The sequence below is a fragment of the Miniopterus schreibersii genome (genome assembly GCF_964146895.1).
Source record: "Miniopterus schreibersii genome assembly, chromosome: 17".
Lineage (NCBI taxonomy): Eukaryota > Metazoa > Chordata > Mammalia > Chiroptera > Miniopteridae > Miniopterus > Miniopterus schreibersii.
The window spans coordinates 1,129,537-1,145,385 of NC_138117.1; the positions used below are offsets into that span (position 1 = coordinate 1,129,537).

The window sequence follows — 15,849 nt, forward strand, 5'->3', positions numbered from 1 at the left end:
AAACCCCAACACCTGCCCTTTTCACCGTTTAGGGGGATTATGCTCATTTTTCCCCTTAAAGTTTCTTTACTTTGGCTGCATGTTCTCCCTTTAAGACGCTGACCATTTACTGTGAGGACACCCTCTTCCTACTGGTCCTTGCCTGAGCTTCACCCTGGTAGTGCTAAGGGGTCCATAGCTAAGCTGCCACCGGCGTCTGGAAACGTGGCCTCCACTGAACTGTGAGTGAGGGTCCTCCAGCGAATCAGTTACCTGGTGTGACACTTACACCTGTCAACACTGCACAAAAACTTCCGGGGCCCTCCCAGATACTGATACCACTGAAAATAAATAATCCGTGAACATCTATGTATCTGCATTGCGACACTAACTCCTCTTACAGGCTGCAATACCTTCAGAGGTGTAAGAATGTAACCTCCTTCTGCGTCTTGCATATACAGGTCCCTGATACAGTTCACAGTTTGTCTCATTTTTTTTACTCTGGTTGAATCCAATCTAAATTAAAATACAAAATGCCTAACAAGCGTACCTCCAATACGTGTTGTGGGAAATGAGAGAGACCTCTGCTGGTGTTTGTAACTCTTTACTATTCTCAGATGATGACCACTCAACCCACACTCAGACCTTTTGCCTCTGAGAGAGAGAAATAAATTAGGAGACAATCCTCAAGGAAGTCGGTCTTGTGGAAACATTTTTGGTCCATGAAAGTCCAGTTTGTAGCATGGAACCAACCCAGTACTGGAGCAGAAACCACCAGTTACAAAGGAGCCAGTAATTAGGGTCCCCACCCTACACGCCCCCCAGGTACAGCAACTGACCCTCTCCGAGTGTGAAACACACTCCCTTCTCGGACTAGGATACTTCACTGGGAGTAAACAAATGCCTGGGCAGAGGCGTAGCTTAGCCCAAGTCACCACATCGGCCTGCACTTTAAAAGTGGTGCAGAAAGTCAAGCCACAATTGCTGCGCAGGATGCGTGTGATCACGTGCTAACCATTGGCGGAAACTTGTTTAGGAGAGGTGATTCGGATTTAAATATGTAGACTATAGTTGTAGATACGTAATATTTTTCAGCAAAATTACTAGTGTTTTTTCCCACATATGGCCTAGCCGCTAAAATTTGTTAAAAATAACAGCGAATTAATAACAACAAAAAAATTTTTTAAATAAAATAAAATTGGAAACGTGCCCAACTCTTTATGAACTGGAGAGATATCAAGATGTTAGGCAGAATCACTGGTTTAGAAAAATATGGTATCCCAGTTCTGCTGTTCTGGAAATGAATTTAAGTTTTTCACTCAACATCCTGGAGAGACCTGATGGGTTCAGTCTCCACAGCAAGGGACAATGTTTATCACGTGCTGAGGTTTGCAATGCCGGCCACGTTTTCCCGGAGGTGGAAGTGGACGCACCTCATGGGTTTTAACACGCAGGACATGGTGTTTACTGCTCGGAGACCCGGGAGTGCAAGTCTGAGGCCAGGAGTTGAGTCCATTTGATTGCAAGGATTGGGGGTCCTTGGTGCTGCTGGGCTGACAGGATGTGGTCCCCGCAGGCGAGAACTCCAGGGGAGAACCACAGGTAGGAGTTCTGTGTCCTGTTTGGTCTCGTTTCTCTCTGCAGACACATGTGGGGTGGTCCACAGGCCAGGGCTGTCAGTGGAACGAGGCCCTCACCTGTCGGCCCTTCAGAGGCTGCGGGGGACGGTGATTGCTCAGCAGGAAGGCGGCCGGCTCGCCCTCTGAGGTGCACAGGAGGGTACGAAAGGCGGCCAGCTGTGGAGGGAAGGGAGACCCAGAATCAACGTGCAATCCAGAAAATGGAACACTCTCTCAAGGAAAGAAATATCAATAGTCAGGCCCGCGATGAACCAAATTCAGAACATACACGGATGTTAAGTTGGCTACGTGAAATGAAACGAAGCGTCGTTTTCAATGCATGGGAACTCTCAGCAGAGGGATGGGAAGTCTCAGCAGAGAAACAAATAAAAAAAGAGAGCCAAGTAGAAATTTTAGAACTAAACATATAATTTCTAAAGCAAAAAGCTCTCTGGACAGACTTAACAGTCACATTGACGTGACAGACGAAAGAGCAAATGAACTTGAACGTGTATCGATAAAGGTAATACACAGTAACCAAAGCCATCGCCTGCAGCCGGGCCGGCGTGGCTCCGGGGCCGAGCATCCACTCATGAACCAGGAGGTCGCCGGTTCGATTCCCAGTCGGGGCACAGGCCTGGGTTTCGGGCCCGATCCCCAGCAGGGGGCCTGCGGGAGGCAGCGGATGGATGACTCTCTCACAGATGTTTCGATCTCTCTCTCCCTCTCCCTTCCTCTCTCTAAAAAAAAGTCAATAAAGACATTAAAAAGCCACCAACTGCACACTGATATTCAGGAATGTTGTTGTATGCAAACAATATCACAACAAAGGAAAAGGGAGAATTTTCCAGAAGGAGCCCAGAATGAAAGGCAAGTGTCCTGCACACTGGGTCTCCGCAGACGAGTGAGCCAGTGTGCATAGCTCAGGATGACCCGGAGAGACGCCGCGAGACAGGTCAGCCGGCCAACGAAAATGATGGATCTGTTATCCCGAGTATCAGAAAACAGAGTGTCTGTTCCCTGGCCTGGCGGTTAAATCAAGCATTTCCGTCCGTGACTCAGGAGAAACATGGACGTGAGTCAAGAAAAAGCAAATGAAAACCCTCTGATCTGCCCTTCAGGTCAGACAGCGCCTTGGCAAGAAAGAGCAGTGGGAAAAAGCTGGCACCGACTTACTACGAAGAGGATTTATGGTGGGGTTGAAAAATAAATAAAAACGTTTCCCAGCAGCTTCAAAAATAAAGAGCTGTCATCGTGCAGATGAAATACCATCTTCCGGAAAGTGACTGTGACGTCGGTGGGTACACAAAGGGCATTTTCACCTTGCTGTATGAATACTCTTACCAACCCTTTTGTCTTGGGGATTTTTAAATAAACTTTTTATTTTAAAACAGTTTTAGATTTACGGGATTACTGCAAAGATAGTACAAAGGGCTCTCGTGTGCCCCACATTCGGTTTCCTCTTATTGCCACCTGACATTGGTCGGTACATTTTCACAACGAATGAACGACTATTCGTGTCATCCTGAGCGGAAGTCTACCCTTCACTCAGATTTCCTCTATTGATTTTTTAAAAAATATTTTATTGATTTTTGGAGAGAGGGGGAGAGGGAGGGAGAGAGAGAGAAACGTCGGTGTGAGAGCGAAACATCGATCGGCTGCCTGCTGCACGCCCCCTGCTGGGGACCGAGCCTGCAACCCGGGCCTGTGCCCCAACCCGGTGTGGGACCGACAACCTCTTGGTGGCCCGATGACGCCCGGCCGCTGGGCCACAGCAGCCAGGCCTGGAGTTCCTTTGTTTTTACCTAATGTTTCTCTGCTCCAGGATCCCACCAGGAAACAGCATAATACTTACCAGTCCCGTCTCCTCGAGCGTTTCCTGATTATGACAATTTCTCAGGCTTCCCTTGTTTTTTTGGTGACATGGACAGTTTTGAGGAGCACTGATCAGCTGTTTTGCAGGATGTCCCGTAACTGGGCTCTGTCTGACGTTTTTCTCATGGTTAAGACTGGGACTGGACTTGTAAAATATCTTTTGCTTCATTCTTAAGTCTGAAAACCACTATCACATTTCTTTATAATAATTTGGATTATTACTCAGATAATCACTTCAATCTGGTTTTGAATAAAAATGTCGGAAAGTGTTTCCACTATTGTAGATTTAATCAAACGCTTCGAAGTGAATTCCCAGTCTCGCTAACACTCTGGGACTCCGCTATTACTTTATAACCTCTACCATACAAAAAGCCACATTAATAATTAATATTAATCAACTGAGTCTCAAATAAGATACAGTGGTGAGTTCACAGCAAGGCAGTCATAATCCCAACATTTGTAGAAAGTTGTCTTGATTGGGTTAACTTTATGCACTTTAAGGAAGCGCCATATATTTCTATGTACTCTCTTCCAAATCACAGGTGGATTTTTTAAAAAGTTACCTTCCAAGTGGCTTTAAGGAATACAGATACCCTTCCATATGGGCAAACACACGGCTCCTTATTGTGAAGTCATGTTAACTCTTCCTGTTTCTCTAACTATTCAAATATAACCACGAATTGTGAAGGCAAACGCTTCGGCGCCCCGAGAGGAGGAAATGAAATCCACCGGTAAGGCTGCCAACTCCGGGGCAGGTCATTATTCTGATGACACAACTCACCTTATTTCTAATGGAAAAAATTCACAGCAATTTTCATGTCAGTCAAGCTCTGGATTCCTATGCAGACCTTTATAAAGCTTTTAATGATTATGCCCCAGGTATTATGTGTCCTTCATCCTAAGACAAGGTCAACAGAAGTGGCCCGTGTTCCTCGCAGCCAAGGGAAATGTCCCTGACACGACCTTGGTAGAGGTCAACCAGCTCTAGTCTTTGATTGGGGGAAAAAACAAACGGCTGGGCAGGTGGCCAGCCCGGAACAGAAGTGCTTTATTAGCTGCAAAAATTATTTGACTACGTTCTTGCTAAGGTTTTGCAGCACGTAATTCGAAAAGGAAAAAAATCCCACTAGGCACAGCCTCCCAGGGCACCGGCGTCCACCCAGCACAGTCAGTCGCCGTTTCCCAGCCGAGCAGAGCGTCTGGGCAAAGGCTCCGAGCCTGCAGACTTATCAGAAAGTGGGGAGGAAGCGTCTTCATAGAAGAGCCTCCGAGTAGACGCTCACAGCCCCTCAGGCGCCCCAGGGGAGCTCTGTCACCGGGAGCCACGGGTCACACGGGTTCCTTCTTAAACTCGGCAGGAGCACCGTCCGTGTCCACTGTCCCTTCCTGAATGTGAAACTGGACGGGGGCAGGTCTGGGGACTGAGGCTGGAAGGGCAACACCGCCTCCTAAGAGCAGCCTCTGTCCTCACTTTCTGCGTGAACCCCAGGCCCTTTACGTCTCAAACAGAAGGAAACAGAAGCAAACAGCGGCGCCTTCCAAGGGGCACCCCCCTCGCACTGCGTGTCCGCAGGCGGCGTCTCTAAGGGGTGGGGAAGAGACCACCGAATCGAGGTCGAATAGGAAAGGGCAGAAATCCCGTCTGGCCCAACCACATCGCTGATGAATGAGGGGACGCAGGCTTCACAGCGCAGCAGAAGTCGGGGGGTAAAAACTCAGCCCGGTTTCCTAGGGAATCGAATCACCCGCAGGGCCGCCTACCTGCTGAGAGCTGACACTGATGGGCTGCTTTAGGATGATCCACGTGACGCTCTCGAGAAGAGGTGGGACCGTGAGTGACCCAGGGTACGTCCAGTAATCCCAGGATGCAGGAAGCAGAGACAAGGGGTCAAAGTTCGTGAACCGAGTTTGTTTGCCCTGGAGCAGGAAAGGGAAAGCCACAGATTACAACGGGAAAGCTTCCCAGGCCCCCCAAGACGAGCATCCAATGAGATAGGATTTCACTGGAATTCACCCATTCACGGAATTAGGTAGCCCCTGCCTTTTGTATTTCATTTTATTTTTTATATGTTTTTATTGGTTTTTAGAGAGAGAGGAAAGGAGAGAGAGAAAGAGATAGAAACATCGATGAGAGAGAAACGACATCGATCGGCTGCGTGTGCGCCCCCGACTGGGGATGGAGCCCCCAACCCGGCCGGTGCCCTGACCAGGCACCGAACCTGCGACCTCTTGGTTCACGGAATGATGCTCCACCACCGAGACACAGGCCGGCCGCCTTTTGTATTTTATAGAGAGTATCTGCCTCATCTAAACGCTTCAGAGGAAGTCGGACGGCACTTAGGTTTATGTGAAAGGATGAGATTTGTGTTCATATAAGTGGTCTTTAAAATGAGTTGCAGCTAAAGGCTTGTTCTGTAGAACTCCCACAACGTAAACTAATCTTGCATCAGCAGAGCTCTGCGATTATTCTAGGTGACTAAGGCTCCTTCACACACCCAGGGAGTTCGTGGGGACAGGTCGCCGCTGCTCCGCCCGTCAAGGACGCGCCGACCTGCTCAGGAGGCAGCGCAGGCTCTGGCTCGGGCCACGGTGGTGAAAGAAGATAATTCAGCAGAAAACAAGGGCTGTGTTAGTCATCAGTCAACGGGAGTTAATTTTACCTTTTCTTTTATGGAGTCCAGGATGTCAGTAATCTTTTGCAGTTGGGGATTGAATTCTCCGATCTGAAAACATGACATTTCACATGGTTACTGTCGCAGAACAGTCTGAACCACTCAGTTTCAGTCACGATTTCTTAATTCTTTTAAAAAAACAACAACAGCCCGGCCGACGTGACTCAGCAATTGAGCATCGACCTAGGATCCAGGAGATGCAGTTCGATTCCTGGTCCGGCACATGCCCGAGTTGTGGGCTCGACCCCCAGTCGGGGGCGTGCAGGAGGCAGCCGGTCAATGACTCTCATCATTGATGTTTCTCTCTCTCTCCCTCTCCCTTCCTCTCTCTGAACTCAATAAAGATATATTTTAAAAAAACATAAAAAAACCACCACAAAACACCTAAGCCAGCCAAGAGCAAGCGGTGAGTGTCCTGGGCCTTGTCCTGCGTGAAGTCTGAACACGGAGAAACTGTTCAGGCTCCTCCGCTGAACTGTAAGGTTGACCCCTACACCTGTGGCGACAGCTCCCTACTTCAGACATAAGATTGTTTCAGATGCAGGTGAATTAGGGAGAAGCCTGGCTTGGGAAACATCCATCACACCTGCACCATGAAGCCAGGTGTGATGTTCAGACCCTCCACCCACCCGGACTATTGTGACGTCAAAACATTAGAGGGAAGCCCTAGCTGGTGTGGCTCAATGGTTAGAGCGTCGGCCCGCAGACCGAAGGGTCCTGGGCTCGATTCCGGCCAAAGGCATGTACCTGGGTTGCAGGCTCAGTCCCCGGCCCTTGTTGGGGCACTTGCAGGAGGCAGCCCATCGATGTGTCTGTCTCACATCGATGTTTCTCTCTCCCTTCCACTCTCAATGAAAAGCAATGGGAAAAACAATATCCTCGGGAGAGAATTTAAAAAAAAAGTTAGAGGAAAAGCGTCTCCCACGTTCAGCCTAAAACGACAGGAGGTCCCGAATCAAGGCCACGTGCCACCCTGAGCAGATCCCTCCTTCCCATTAGAGTGGGTGTCGTAACCAAGAGGAACACCCTGCAGGAAGGAATGTGGTCCCAGTGGGAGTGGAGCGGCCCCACCCACCCACAGGTGTCACCACCGCCGGACCTGTCTGACCGCCTGTGACTAAGACACAAAAAACACAACAAAAAATGGTCAGTGCATTTGGGACAACGAACCCTTGTGGTCCGACCAGTGCTTCAGGAATCAGGACGTTCACCCCGACTCTGCCCTGTTCCCCTAACTGCCCGGTCACGACGCAGCCAGGACACAGGCTTTCCTCTCAGGGGCTCCCTTGCCACCTTCCGAGCTAGCTGCTGCTGTCGCTAATTAATAAAAATGATCAGCGGACAACAGGAGGGGTCGAAAGGCGAGGCTCCCGGGGTAGCTCTGGGCCCTGGATGAACCATAAACATACAGAACTTTGACACTCGTTTCAAAAGGAAAACATTAAACCTCGAGCAAGTTTGCTATTGAAAGATGGCAGAGCCCTGGCCGGCATTGCTCAGTGGTTAGAGCGTCGGCCCGGGCGCCGAAGGGCTGTGGGTTCGATTCCGGGTCAAGGGCAGGTACCTGGGTTGCAGGTTCGATCCCCAGTCCTGGTCGGAGCACCTATGGGAGGCAACCAATCAAGACGTTCCCCCCTCCCGGTCCCTTTCTCCCTCCCACTCTCTCTAAAGAAATCAATGGGAAAATACCCTCGGGCGAAGATTACTAACAACACATGGTAGGATGTCCGTTCTGCGGCTAAAACTCTGCTGTGCACGGCGGAGTAGTTATTTCAAAGGAAACCAGTGGGTTCTCACCTGTAGAAACACTCCCAGGACAGCTAGTCCGTCGGGCGCGTGAGCCGCCTCCACGAAGCTGGGGTACTTGTCCGAGTTCCAGTGCACGACATGGAGCTGGAAAGGGGGGAACAGCAAGACGCCCTCGTTTCTCTCAACATCCTCAAAGCAGGAACGCGCGTGAAGCATGTATGCAGCCGTCCGTCCGGGCTGTGCGCTCACAGGCATCACGTTTGACACGCGTTCACGTCTGCCTCGAAGGCCCCGGCGCGTCCTGCCCCAGCCCTGGAGCCCCGACAATCTCCAGCCGCTGTTCCCAGGTGACCTGGGGCTCCCGAGTCTCCCACTCCCGGGACTGCATCGGGCGGCCTGAGGTCAGATCCCCACCGGCTGAGAGGCGGGTGGGGAGTCAGGGGGCACCCAGGGGCGATCCGGCCGCGAGGACAGTGCCAGTGGTTCCTGGGACGCTGGTCAGATGCTCATCAGTGTAGCCGAAGACCTTTGATGGCGTGACTGTGCGGATTCGCCCTCGGAGGCGCTATTTTAAGCGGCAGTCACACACCTGTATCCAGGGCTATGTTCGGATCCTTCGTGGGGAGCACGTTTTAATAGGGACACAGAGGCTTCGGGTGTTGGAAGCAGAGGTGCCAGGGGAAGGAAAGGAGAGGTGTCCTGAGGACCGGAGGAAGAAGGGGAGGGGGGCGGAGGACCCGGGACTCTACAAAGTGGCCTCCTCACTTCCCACCTCTGCCTGAATGCAACTGGCCTGCTGCCAAACCCGGAGGTGTCCCAGTGTCCGCCAGGTACACAGCGCAGTGTCCCGCACATACGGACACGAGCACAGACTACCGAACAGCACACAGTAGAGCAGGAAGCTCTCCTGGGGGTGTCTCATTCCCGGCTAAGGACGGACAACTGGGATGGAAGCCACGGGAAGCCACAGGCATGTGACACACCCAGATGACGTGGCCAAGGTCACGACCTGGCCGTGGTGTCCAAGGACCTGTGAGAGGGACTGGCTTCCGATCAGACCTCCTTGGAGGGACTCCTCTGGCCCCCAGGGAGGAGACGTGGGGGGTTTCAGGGACAATCACCTCTCCAGCTGACTGTTAGAGGAGTCAGTCTACCCAAACCTGTGTTTTTATCCCGTCCTCTCAGTGTAACTTTACAGCAATTAATACGGGGGATTCTGGATAAAGAAGAGAGGCCGTAAGCAGGGAACTATAAAGCTGGGAGACAGGGCACCCCGCCCCCCAGGCAGCGTAGACGGTGGCCCCGTGATCCCAGCTGTGTGAGGAAGGAGCCCGGGGACTCGGATGGGGAAACACGCTTGGTTCAGCTCTCGGGGGGCCGACCGTGCTCCCCCGGGAGGGGGGGAAGGACGTGAGCGTTGTTTCAGACGCCTGATGCCCACGCACCAGCACGTGGTGAGAGATGACGCCACAGACACAGAACCGTGGGAAGTGACTCCTGAGGTTCAGGGCCACAGCCGATGACAAAACAGATGTGGAACCAGAGAGGGAGGAATCTGCATATCCTCCCACTGGCGGCAGAGTGAGAACCGAAACCCCACGGGAAACCGGAGCCGGAGCCGTCCTGTTTGTCTTCCACGAGTCCCTCTCTCCCACACACCTTGCTTCGCCGGCTGCTGCACCTCCCGGGAGCTGGGTCACTCCTGTTGGCACTTGTGCTTGATGAAGAAAGGAGCCAACTCACCCCCCACTCACGTGACAGCCGGTGATGGGAGCCCAGGGACGAGGGGCACTGTAGCCACTGCAAAGTGGAAGTGACGGGCGCTCCCCGCAGGAGAACAATTTCTGAGTAATAGTATTATTCGACTTCTGTATTTTTAAGCTGTGCACTGTTCATACGTGGAATACACTTAGGATGCCAAGAATCACTATTCATGTTGAAATCACAGTTTTACGCCCAACTACATATTTGATATGCTTATATATATATACTTTAGGCATAAACTGTGCTCACATAAGTTCCACCCGTGGAGTGACTATCACCGTAGATGAGTAGTTCTTAGGATAAAGCTTTGTCTGACTCCCAGCCCATCTGTCTGTCTGTACTGTCAAGAGTCCTTAGATTTAGTCCCAAATTAAATTTTCGTATGTTACAGCTCTAAATGGCTTTTTCCTTTCATCTGTTTTAAAAAATATGTTTTTATTGGTTTTAGAGAGACAGGAAGGGGGAGGGAGGGAGGGAGGGAGGGAGGGAGGGAGGGAGGGAGGGAGGGAGGGAGAGAGGGAGGGAGGGAGGGAGGGAGGGAGGGGGAGGGAGAGAGAGGAACATTGATCGGCTGCCACCTGCACACCCCCTACTGGGGAATCAAGCCTGAAACCCGGGCATGTGCCCTGACCGGGAATCCAATCGATGGCCTCAGTGCACAGGACAACACTCAACCAACTGAGTCAAAAAGGCCAGAGCTCTGGCTTGTTCATTTTTTCAACAGGCACAGTAACCCTAACTCTGAGTTGCTCTAAGGCTCAGGGCCGCGTGCAGCTTCTACACTGATAAATTCCCACACCAACGGTATTGCAACAATAAAGCAACGTCGTTAATGCCGTAGGCTGACGCAGCCAATAGGCTCGGGGCCTCTTAGAGGTCACGGAAGTGGTCCCTTACCCCTGTCCCTGACCCCCCGAGAGGACGGCTCTGAGTCACGAGCCTGCGTCGTCGGTGGCTTACCTCGGCCGCGTACCTCACTCCGTCCACCACGTGCTCGGAGCCGTGGTCGTCAGCGGAGCCCCAGTGCAGGTGAAACTGCCGCAGCCGGTATCTCCCGGTGAGGGGACCCCCTCGCAGAACTAAACAGCAACACAGTTGAAATCGTTAGCAAGAAAAATGTGTATCCGCGTGATGCCCCACCCACGGCACCTCCCTGAATCGCTCAGCATGTCCGCGGCCTCCGAGGGACGTTTTATGGATGTGCCGTGGAGTTCGCGGACGGGAGTCCAGCTTCCCGGTGTGTGAGGAGTAAAAACAAACATTTTAGAAGGTGAGAGTCCAGCCCCAGCTGGTTTCGCTCAGTGGTTAGAGCGTCGGCCCTTGGGCTGAAGGGTCCCGGGTTGGGTCCCGGCCAAGGGCACGAACCTCCGTTGCAGGCTCCATCCCTGGCCCAGGTCGGGGCAGGTGCTGGAGGCAAGCAATCGATGAGTCTCTCTCACATCGATGTTTCTCTCTCTCCCCCTTCCACATGCTCTGAAGAGCAATGGAAAAAATATCCTCAGGTTAGAATTAAAAAATAAATAAATAAAAATAAAAGGTGAGGGTCCACGAGGCAGATGTGCAGGGAGCGCGTGGGAAGTCCCGGCAGACACTCCGGTTAGAGAGCAGAAGGGAGTCACTCGAGGTGAGGAGTTGCCCTGTGGCTGGAGGACGTCCGGCTCCGAGGAGGGGGCCTGAGGTGCAGAGGCCCAGCAGGTGGGCAGGGAGCCTCCAGCACTCGGAAGACCTGGGCTCACGCTGGCTTTACTGCCGGTGACCTTGCAAAGGGAGGAGAGAACCTCTCACAGCCGGCTGCAGCCATTCGAGCTCTCTGTCCCTCTGTCCCAGACAGAGTGGCATCACTGGTTCTTGCCTTGGACAATGCTCATGGGGAAGAGACTCCGCTTGGGTCCCTGCTGTACCCATCACCTTACATGGGAACTGTCACTGAGGTGATCAGAATAGATATTTGATGAATGCATGAAGAAAATGTTTGATTTGGCCCGGCCGGTGTGGCTCGTTAGCTGAGCATTGTCCCGTGAACCGGGAGGTCAGGGGCTCGATTCCTGGTCAGGGGACACACCTGGGTTTCAGGCTGGATCCCCCGTATGGGGCATACAGGAGGGAGCTGATCAATGACTCTCATCATTGATGTTTTTTTCTCTCTCTCTTTCCCTCTCCCTTCCTCTCTTCCAAAAAAAATCAGTAAAAACATATTTTAAAAAAGGAAAAGTTTGATTTGGCTTTAAACAGTCTCCAAGATGCTTCACAGATAAATGAACTGGAAAGGCAGACGTCCCTAAGTGACGGCAAACAGCACGGATGCCACGGCCTTCGAGTGAAATCAACACCCCTGCTGCCCGTCTTTCCTCATCTGTTGCACAACAGGACCCGAGCCAAGCCGTGAAGTCATGTCTCACAGCTAACACGCAGATGAGAAGGCTCAGGAGAAAGCCCGCGATACCCAAAAGCACACGTGGTCGGGGAAAGGTCCAAGAATCGGGGCTGACCTCGGGAGAGCCTGCCCTGAACCCAGGTTTAAACCCAGATTAGCACAGCTCCGCCTAGTGGAGCAGCAACGCCTGCCTCGCACTCTACAGGGCCGGGCTCCACATCTGAATGTTTGCACCGAGTTATCCGACCTGCGGCCTTGACCAGCATGTATCTAATGGGAAGACCACCCTCTGGGAGCGGGGTTCCTGGTGGGGTGGGAAGAGACAGTCAAGATATATTGGTGAACTTTGCACTGACGTCCAGAGAGTCTAAAATAAGACAGTTACCCTACTGTGTACAATAAATAATGGCGGTAAGATAATTTTTAATGAGAAAAGAAAGTACCGTCCAATCGTCCTAGCCCCTCAACCCCCCGGCCCCCAGAAAAGCCCACCTGATTTGTCCTCTGTGTCATCAAAGTCAACGTTGAAGGAGTGGCCACTGTTGCTGATGATTTTTGCTGAGCTCGCGTCATACTTGATGTGAAGGGGTCGGAGGGAAGAGTCGAACTTGGCTTCCTTGGTCTTAATCTCAATGGGGGACTGCTGGTCCCCGTCGGCGATGGGGAAGAGGTCAGGCCAGTGGACAGGACCTTAAACACACAGGACAAAAGAGAAGGACCACAGAAGTGATTTCACCCAACCAGTCCTCGTGGGGTATGAGGTGCTGTGCTTGGGGTTGAAGGGAGAGCGGGAATTAGACAGACAAGGGCTCGTCCTCAGGGCCCTGGCGTCTAATTGCGTGCGGTCATTTTTACAAGACCAGTTGCTCTCGTTAGAGGGATGGAAACTTCCTGGTTTCCCTTCACTCTTTTTCAGAATTAAACAGACCCTTGTAGACAGAAGAGCGTGTGCGTTTTATAAGGTACTTTCCAAAGGCACCATCCTGCCAAACGAGAAACAACAGCACAATTCATCACTGAGCACAAGGAGATTCAGTCTCAGCTCCAAGAACGAGCCGTGGGGGCCCCGGCGCTCGGTCCCGTGACCAAGTTCACGGCCGAAGGAATCACAGGAGCCGGGTTAGCCTGCAGCCCAGGAAGGGTGCAGCTCTGAAGGACGCCTCCTTCCCCTTGTCCCGTCCCTGGCTGGCACCTTCGCCGTCACCCAGCCTCACCCAAGGGCCTGTGATGTGCAGCAGGTAGTCTGTAAACTCCCACACGGGAAAATCTACAGGCAGGGGCTGCCCCGGGCTGGGAGAGGCAGTGCTGCGGGTGGTCTGCCGGGAGCCCGGCAGCAATTTATTTCTCTCTCTCTGCACTTCGGGGGGTCCTTCTGGGGTGATCTGCCAACGCTACATTTGAATTCCAAAGCTGGGGACAACGGTCACCCTGATCCTCTGCTCAAAAAAGCCAAACAGGCTGAGAAGAAACTATGACACTGACGTGGCCGAAGTCACACCTGGTCGGGCCTGGTGGACAGAAGAAGCACGTTCGGCCGGCTCCCGACTATGACGCGTGAACATCGCCAGCAAAATTGGGATCAGCTACACTGAGTCCAGCTGGCTAATTCAAAATATAAGCATTTTACACTGTAAAAAGAAAGAAGGAAAGTCCTTGCTTACGGCTTATCACAGAAACAGCACTGCATCTCCTACTTACGAAGTCCTCCCGCTCCGCCCTCCAGGACTCTCCCTGGATGCCGTCTAGTTTTTATTTTTATGTGAAAAAGTCCTCCACTTGGCCCCCACCAGGTCGGACTTAACCTGAAGGGCGCTGGGCTTCAGAGAGGAGCGTGTGTCGCAACGTGGCCCACGCCTTTCCAGCCGGGAAGCAGTTTCTTTCTCCCCCTAATGACTTGCTCTCCTGTTCCCAGGGCTGTATAACCAGACCATTTTGAAATATTTAATATTAAATATTAACCACTAGGCTAGGTTCATGTCCCTGCCTCTTCATGTAAAAAAAAAAAAAAAAAGAGAGAGAGAGAAAATGGTTTGCTTTGGATTGTTCAGGAGACAAGGAAGCGTCTTGTTCCTGCGGCTCCGTCAGTCACTGCGTTTTGCGCCTGTGTCTTAATGTCAGTGACCAGTGCTGGCCCTCGGGCTCTGCAGGTGCAGGAAGGAGAGGGTGAGGCTGGGAAGGAGCCAGAACTGCGCCTTCACCTTCCAGAAAGAAGCCGGCAGGTGTCCCAGCCGGGCAGGGGCACCGGGGGTGTCACAGTGGCCGAGACACCCACGGTCCCTGGGCTCCCCCACAAGGCCCCCCGAGATTTCAGGGCTGCAGGTCAGTGACTGGAGTTTCCTAACCATAGGGTCTGGCACTTTCCGTGCCTTCTTTCCCCGCAGTGCGTGAGGAGCTCACGGGGCAGCTGCCCTGAGTCAGTCCTGTGTCCTCAGGCGGCCTCCAGCTCACAGGGGAAGTGCCCCCCCCCCGCCTCCCGCCCTCTGGAGGCAGTGCTCGCCGGACGTGAAATCTGGGGTCTGGGGGAACCTGGCCCACTGTCACCCCAGTGCTGACACCCCAAGGGCGGCTCCCGCACGTGGCCCCGACGGCCGCAGGGCAGGGCCGCAGGTGTCCAGGCTCCTGTGCGCGCTCAGGGGGGCGCCCCCGCCCCCACCCCCGGCCCCCCCGGCCCCCGGGCTCTCACCGTTGTGCTCCGCGTACCCCCAGCTGAGCCGCGACATGGTCCGCAGGGGTGAGGGGGACAGCAGGGGCCCCGGGCGCGCGCTGGAGCCGGCCTCAGGGGCGCGCGGGACGAGCCCAAGCCAGGGGAGCGGGTCCCGGCTCGGAGCGCAGGAGACGGCGGGTGCTGGGGCGCCGGCGAGGGAGGAAGGCGCGGGCTGGGGCTTCCCGCCTGGCGCGCGAGTTCCCGGAGACAGCGGCGCTGCCCGCGGGCCGTCCCGCGACCGTGAGTCAGCGGCGGGGGCGGGGGCGCGGCGGGGGAGCCGGGCCGACGGGGGGCTGGTGGCGGTGCCAGCGAGCCCGGCGCAGCGGCGGAGCCCGGGAGTGACCGAGCCCCACCGGCCGAGGGCGCGCCCTGGTTCCGCCCACTTTCCGGGGCGTCCTCCCCGCGCTGCGCCGGGGCCGCGGCCCCAAGTGCCCCCGAGTCAGGAGAGGGGCGCGGTGACCCCTGGCTGCGCAGACAGCGGGGCCTGCGGGCCCCCGCGCCCCCCGTCACCCCCCGCGCCCCCGGTCAGGACCCGCGCGAGGGGCGTCCCGGAGGGCGCGGTGCTGGGCGCCCAGGGAACCGACGCCCGTGCCCGCCGGGGCACCGCACCCCTCCCCGCTGCCCCGGGCCTGGCGTTTGTCATTTTTGAAATTTCAGACTGAGCTGTGCGGTTACTTAAGGACCAACTAGTGCGAGGATCTTTTATTTTCTGATTCTCACTCGAGGATATTTTTCCCATCGCTTTTCAGAGACGGGGGGGGGGGGGGGGGGGCACATCCAAGGGTTGCCTCCCGCACACGCCGGACCGGGACCTGGGATCAAGGCTGCAGCCGACCCCAAGCGAACCGAGACCCTTTGGTCCGCCCACCGACGCCCCAACCAGGGAGCCACCCGGGCCGGGGCTCCCCTCTGGATGGGGCTGCGCCCAGCGCGGCCTTCCCCGCGCCCTGCCCGGCCTTCCCCGCGCCCTGCCCGGCCTTCCCCGCGCCCTGCCCGGCCTTTCCCGCGTCAAACGTGCCCAGTGGCTGCCCCGGGGGTCAGGCGCCGGCTGCTCGGGCGGCGGCCTGAGCCATAACCTCGGCCACAAGCATATTTGACGACCCATCGAGGGGA

At 54.3% G+C, this 15,849-nt stretch overlaps 1 protein-coding gene across 1 annotated transcript; it reads right to left on the minus strand.

The window, feature by feature from the left end:
* Positions 1 to 566: 566 nt before the first annotated feature.
* LOC308547268 (carbonic anhydrase 13) lies at positions 567 to 15,107 on the minus strand. Its single transcript, XM_081117332.1, has 7 exons — positions 14,716 to 15,107; positions 12,525 to 12,722; positions 10,619 to 10,737; positions 7,943 to 8,038; positions 6,134 to 6,196; positions 5,235 to 5,390; positions 567 to 1,775 (listed from the first exon to the last, which is right to left on the minus strand). The coding sequence occupies exons 1-7, from the start codon at positions 14,750 to 14,752 to the stop codon at positions 1,656 to 1,658; spliced, it is 789 nt and encodes a 262-aa protein (XP_080973458.1). The 5' UTR covers positions 14,753 to 15,107; the 3' UTR covers positions 567 to 1,655.
* Between the last annotated feature and the right edge of the window lie 742 nt (positions 15,108 to 15,849).

What these genes read in the sequence shown, in the direction of transcription:
- LOC308547268 (XM_081117332.1), bottom strand. Translation starts at nt 14,752, where the DNA reads ATGTCGCGGCTCAGCTGGGGGTACGCGGAGCACAACG. An exon ending in TGGACTCCATAAAAGAAAAG is followed by an intron (nt 5,391 to 6,133) that starts GTAAAATTAACT and finishes TTCCTGCTCCAG; the next exon opens with GGCAAACAAACTCGGTTCAC. An exon ending in TCAGTGTCAGCTCTCAGCAG is followed by an intron (nt 1,776 to 5,234) that starts GTAGGCGGCCCT and finishes TTCCCTCCACAG; the next exon opens with CTGGCCGCCTTTCGTACCCT.